Raw genomic sequence first — 6,402 nt, forward strand, 5'->3', positions numbered from 1 at the left:
ACTTAACACTTGAATTACTTTGCAAAGGGGTTTATCAATGAGTAGGAGGAATTTTTGATGCTTTGGAGTTGGAAAGGGATTTCGTTCATGTGGAGGAATTCGAAATGACCCAATTTTTGTGTGGAATTGGGTAAAAACACAATTACCCTTTAGAAAATTTGGGAATGTGTAGAACTGGGTAGATTTATTTTTTAATTTCACCAACCTTGCTTCCACTGCTCGTGAAGAACACTACAGGCCATCGCCCATCGCATGGTATTGGAAATAGAAGAAAATACTAGAAACTTAGCTAAGGTTTCACAGAAGGTTAAGCAATCCATGAAGATTTTCACGGGCCATAAACCCACCCATAAATCAGAAGCCTTTGAGCCAATCTCTCTCTAGAAAATCTCTCCCCTAACGGTAACTAGCACTACTGTTCATCATCTTCATCGGCATAAGACTGTCGGAATGGCTTCAGCACCGTCAGTGGAGCTCCACATACCACCGGACCATAATATGAACATAGCTCAAGAAGCATCAACCTCTAATCTAGCTAAGAGTACTTTGAATCCAGAAAAAAATATTGACAAAACAGTAGCAATATCAAGTATAGCAGAATTAACTCAAGTTGTAACATCGCAAAATTCAACCCACATCTACTCCAATCTGCAAAACACACTTGCGAACATTGTACCACTTTCAAAAGAGCAAATCGCCTGGGTTCACAAAATTATTGTGCTAGAGAAATCTAGTTTGATTCATGTAAAATCGAACACTGGAGATGAATCTCCATTGCCTAATCTATATACTAGTGAAAAATTAGTTCATTTCACCATGCCAATCTCAACATCTTCACTGTTAGCTCAAGCGCAAGTCGCGATGGCGCCGCTGGAAACTCGATCACAAATTAGCGATACCTTCGATGACATTCAAGCAAATTTTATTACTGGGGTTTGTTCTCCAGTCCATAGCACTCCTCATACAAAAAATTCAGACTAAATGGCTGACAAAATTGTGGTGGAGCAAACTGACGGCGTCGGCGGCAGAGCTCTGGTGAACTTTTCAGTTCAAAACCAATGCCAAGAGGGACGCTTCAACAAGCATAACAACCCCCACCAGGTATCATCCATCAAATCTCAGCCTATCAATTCGAATATCAAAAACTTACCTACTGAAATTGAAAATGCTGCTGAGATTTCTGGAGAAAAAATTCATGTTTCAATTCCGGATAATACTCAATGTAGTCGTTTAGTTATTATGAAAGATAGAGATTATCCTACTCCAATATTTGGTGATGAAGATTTGATCTCCTTAATTCTTGGGAAAAAGGACATGTACTCTGTTTTATTGAACGGCAAGCTTAAAACTGATAAAGACATATCAAAATGTGATTGTAATAAGATAAATGATCTTAGTTCGACTAATTTTTTATTTGGTCTAACTACTCATGGAGCCTTGTTACAAATTCAAGCAAATAAAAAGAATCAAGGATTCACTGCCAAAGAAGTAGAAGTAGAATAGCCATATACACTTATGGCGATTGCTCAACACAACAATACATCTCCAATAACACCTACCATAGCAGATCAACAAGCTGATAATGTAGAGAATCCACGACATCATAATGCTAATGAGAATACAAGGCAATCACAAATGCAAACAGTGGGCACAGCTATAGATGTGGTCAATACTGAACAGGGGACATCCTTTGGAAATGTGCAAACAAACAACAATATTAACCAACAACCTACACACCTCAGTGTGAACCTCCAACCTGTCCAAAGACCTTATATTCCTAATAGCAATCCTATGAAAGTGTCTAACAATTTTGATTTTTCAAATCCAATAATAAAACTGCTGATGTGAATAATGGAAAAAATTTAGGTTCCAAAAATCCTAACCCAATTAGAGTTCCAAGTCTTAATAGTCCTAATCCTCCTAATCATGTGGTGCCTCATAATACTAATCTGGCTATCAAACAAACCAAGCATCCCAATACTAATACTCCAACCCCTCCTAATCTTGTCATCCCTCATACCTTGGCTACTAAGTTGAGAGCCCAAGAAGCTATGAAAACTGCTACTATTGAGATTACCCCTCCCAAAATTACCACAAAGCAGGGCTATCTAGCTGTTGTATTTACACAAGAAGATTTCATGGTGAAGTTGGACAATGACTGTAAGTATACTCTAATAGGCAAATTTAGAAACACTGTGCCTAAGATGGAAACCATTACAAAGGAATTCATCTTGCAAACAGATCTTAGAGGAGGAGTGAAACTTACCCACTTTAACTCTAGGCATCTGTATATAGACTTGGACAATAAGTATGACCACTCTATTGTATGGTCCAAAGGAAAAATGTGCATAAATGGCCAACTTATGAGACTCCAGCTATGGACCCCCACCTTCAAGCCTGACGAAGAAACTCTTTTAGTTCCTATATGGGCTATCTTACCCGAATTACCTTGGCACTGCTATCGTCTTGAAGTGGTAATCCCATTATTATCTCCAATTGGAAAGGTCTTGTTCTTGGACTTGGCAACCTACAAGAAAACAAGGGGTAGTATTGCAAAAGTCAAAGTTCAAATTGATCTTACCAAACAAAGACCCAAGCATGTCTGGATGGGCTTTAATGAAGATGAAAATAGAGCAGGCAGGTGGCAGACTATTCACTATGAGGGGGTGCCAGACTACTGTCACCACTACAAGCATCAAGGTCACACCATTCATATGTGTACTATTAAAAAAAGAGATGAGAATAATAAGAAAAAGAAAGATCAAGAAAAAGAAGCAAGAAAGAAAGACAGGGCTAGCAATGACAAGAGTAAAGAACTGAAGCACCAAGAAGACAAACAAACTAAGGAACAACAAAACACTAGCAGGGCTGAAGCTGAAAAAAGAGACCAAGAACATGCAGGTTGGCAAATTCAAAGGAGGAAAGGCAAAAATGATGGACAGAACTACCAACAACAACCACAAAAGCATAAAACACAAGTATCCATGTCAAAAGGGGAAAGCTTAGTACCACCCTAGCACAATATCAGCAATAGCAATAAAGGAAAAACTCAACAGCAGACAAGTATGCTTATTAACTCTAACTTTAATACTTGTAATATCCAAACTTGTAATGTTGACTCTAGAGTCCAGAGCCAACCCCCCTCTCCCCATACAATATTGAATCCCAGTCCCCATAATCCTATGCAGTAGGTTTTACATGTTAATGGAACTAGCAGACCTGCAGACAAACAAAAAGATCATAATATTACTGTCAGGTTTGAACCAAATACTGATTTGGATAATATGGAATGCAATAATGCCAAAGGAAAAATCCCAAGTATTCACTCAATGCTCCCATACCCCCATGACTCCCCCAATTATTTTAATGTGTTAAACAATATTGTTGTTGTGGCTGAAGAAGTCAGTGGAGGTGAGATTGGGGGAATATAGGAGACAATTACTAATCTGTAGGAAGGGGAAACCAGGGAGAGGGAAAATCTATTGATTGACCAAAGGAGAGTCCCTAGAGCCTCTGCTACCACTCTTCCAGCACATACAAGGTCCAATATACAGGTTCAACAAGTTGATATTCAACAGGTTTCAAAGGACAGGCTCCAGCTCAATGAAATTGATAAGGGAGGTGCTGAATCTCCAAATATCAATGAACAAAATATGGGTGCAGTAGCTCAGCTCCTGAACAATAAATACACTCTATATTTGAGTAAAAAGAAGAGGGATGCATTGGAGAAAAAGCTAGCTAAGACAAAGAAATCTCTGTCTGGAAAGTCACAGCATAGAGTGAACTATGTGTTGGTTGAAGAACAAGCAGGGATTTATGTGAATCCTTTTCAAATTCAAGCCAGCTCTACTGAGTTGTGTGTGCTTAATAAAAGAGCCATATCAAATGACTTTGAGGATAAATACAGAACTATTCAATCTGAAGATGTAAAGGATCCAGATCAAATAGAACAATCTCATGAAGAGAATGAGGAAACTAGTGCCCCTCTTTGGAGAGCACCGGATGCTACCACAGATACTACAACTGAGGATGAAGAGTTGCAAGTCACTGAGAAATAGGGTTTATCACCTAGGGGTCAGCAGGACAAGAAGAAGAAAAAATGAAGCAATAGATCTCTGCTAGTTCAGCTAATGCTACTTAGAAGAGTAGCATCAACACAAGGTCCAAATCTCTGAAATTTTGATGATGACTACAATATGCTGGAATGCAAGGAGTATTGATACTCAAGGTACATTGGATAGACTCCAAAGACTCAAGGATTATCAAAACATTTCTATGCTAGCAATTCTTGAACCATTTGCCAATCAATCACAACTCAACCACTACAGAAATCAGTTGAGAATGGACAGTGCTATTCATAATCCCAATAATAAGATTTGGTTGTTTTGGAACCAGGATGTGGATTGCTCCATTTTAGATGAAGATGAACAGCAGGTTAGTTATAAAATCAAACATGTGGCTAATCCTAATTCTCATATTATTACATTTGTTTATGCCAAGTGTAAGGATTATATTAGAAGAAGTCTCTGGATAAGATACTGCAGTATGCTGACACACACAAGCTATGGTGTATTATTGGAGACTTTAATGTGATCACTGATGTTGAAGAAAAGTTAGGAGGGCAACCATAAAATATGAACAAAAGTTTTGAGTTTATAAGTGTAATTGAAGCATGTGGACTTATTAATTTGGGCTTTCATGGTTAGAACTTTACATGGTGCAACAACAGGGACATGGAGGCTAGAATATGAAGAGGTTGGATAGGGACATGGTGAATGATAGGTGGTTAGAGATGATACCTATGACTACTGTGACTCATCTTGCTTCTACAGGTTCAGACCACTGTCCTCTTGTACTTGAATGCAAGGAGACTCGAAGTAATCTTATCAAATACTTCAAATTCCTTAATTGTTGGGTAGAGAATAAGACTTTCCTAGACACTGTTAGATCCTGCTGGAAAAGACCAATAGAAGGTAATCCAATGAGAATTTTCCAATTGAAGCTTAAGAGAGTGGCTAAAACTCTTAGTACTTGGTCAAGATAGCAATATGGAGACATATATGAAGCTGTCAAAGAGTTTTAAGAGAAGATAAAGCAAGCAGAAGATGCTCTCATCCAGGACAACTCTAAAGACAACAAGATCAAGCTGAATCAAGGGAATTCTCAGTACATTAAATACCTGAAGACTGAGCAATCAATCCTTAAACAAAAAACTCAGTAGTTTAAGGAGGGAGATGCCAATTCCAAATACTTTCATGCCATCAAAAGAGGAAGGACAAGAAGATTATTCATCCATCAGATTACTGATGATCAAGATAACACCATTCAGGGTGATCAGAATATAGCTACTACAGCATGTGACTACTTTGAGAAGATCTTTACTGGTAAGGAAGAGGTCATCAATGAAGATATTCTCAGGTGCATTCCCAACACCATCACAGATCAGCAAAATCAGTCCCTTAATGCTATGCCTACTAAAGTGGAGCTGAAAGAAGCTATATTTTCTCTTAGTGATGTATCGATTGCAGGTACAGATGGAATTAATGGCAAGTTCTTCCATACTTGCTGGGATATCATTAGTGAAGACTTATTAAACTTGGTGAAATTCTTTTTCTGTGGTCATTCTCTTCCCAAGTTCATCTCACATGCATGTTTGGTTCTACTTCCAAAAGTAGACCATCTTAATAAGCTTTCAGACTTCAGGCTCATATCTCTTAGTAATTTTACTAATAAAGTCATTTCTAAGGTTCTATGCCTCATATTAGCTCCCATTCTTCCTCAGCTAATCTCTGAAAATCAGTCAGGATTTGTCCAGGAAGAAATATCTCTGAAAATATCATGTTGGCATAAGAAATCATTCACAGCATCAAAAGATCTAAGATTGGTGATAATGTTGTTATCAAACTAGACATGGTCAAAGCCTATGACAGAGTGTCTTGGTCATTCATATGCCTGGTTATGAGAAAGATGGGATTTGAAGAAATACTTATAGATATGGTTTGGAGGTTAATGGCCAATAATTGGTATTCAGTTATTGTGAATGATTGTAGGCATGGTTTTTTCCATTCTACAAGAGACCTCAAACAAGGAGATCCATTATCCCCTGCCCTCTTTGTAATAGGTGTTGATGTTCTTTCAAGAATGCTCAATAATCTGCATCAACATTACTTGTATAGAGGTTTTTACATGGAGAAGAAGGGCCCCTTGATTAATCATCTGAGCTTTGCTGATGATATAATCATATTCACTTCAACTTGCAAATACTCTCTCAAGATGATCATGAAGACACTCCAGAGGTATGAAAAAAGTTCAGGTCATCTTATTAACAAGAAGAAGAGTCAATGCATGCTCCCTTTGAATACCAATCCTAAGATTATATCAAGGATCACTTCCGTCACTGAA

General features: G+C 38.0%; 1 protein-coding gene across 1 annotated transcript; it reads left to right on the plus strand.

Moving 5' to 3' along the window:
* The first annotated feature begins 4,341 nt into the window (after positions 1–4,341).
* LOC129903657 (uncharacterized) lies at positions 4,342–5,908 on the plus strand. Its single transcript, XM_055979204.1, has 3 exons — positions 4,342–4,434; positions 4,833–4,877; positions 5,330–5,908. Exons 1-3 carry the CDS (start codon positions 4,342–4,344, stop codon positions 5,906–5,908), a joined length of 717 nt encoding a protein of 238 aa, XP_055835179.1.
* Positions 5,909–6,402: the final 494 nt, after the last annotated feature.

Source organism: Solanum dulcamara, chromosome 9, assembly GCF_947179165.1.
Source record: "Solanum dulcamara chromosome 9, daSolDulc1.2, whole genome shotgun sequence".
NCBI lineage: Eukaryota > Viridiplantae > Streptophyta > Magnoliopsida > Solanales > Solanaceae > Solanum > Solanum dulcamara.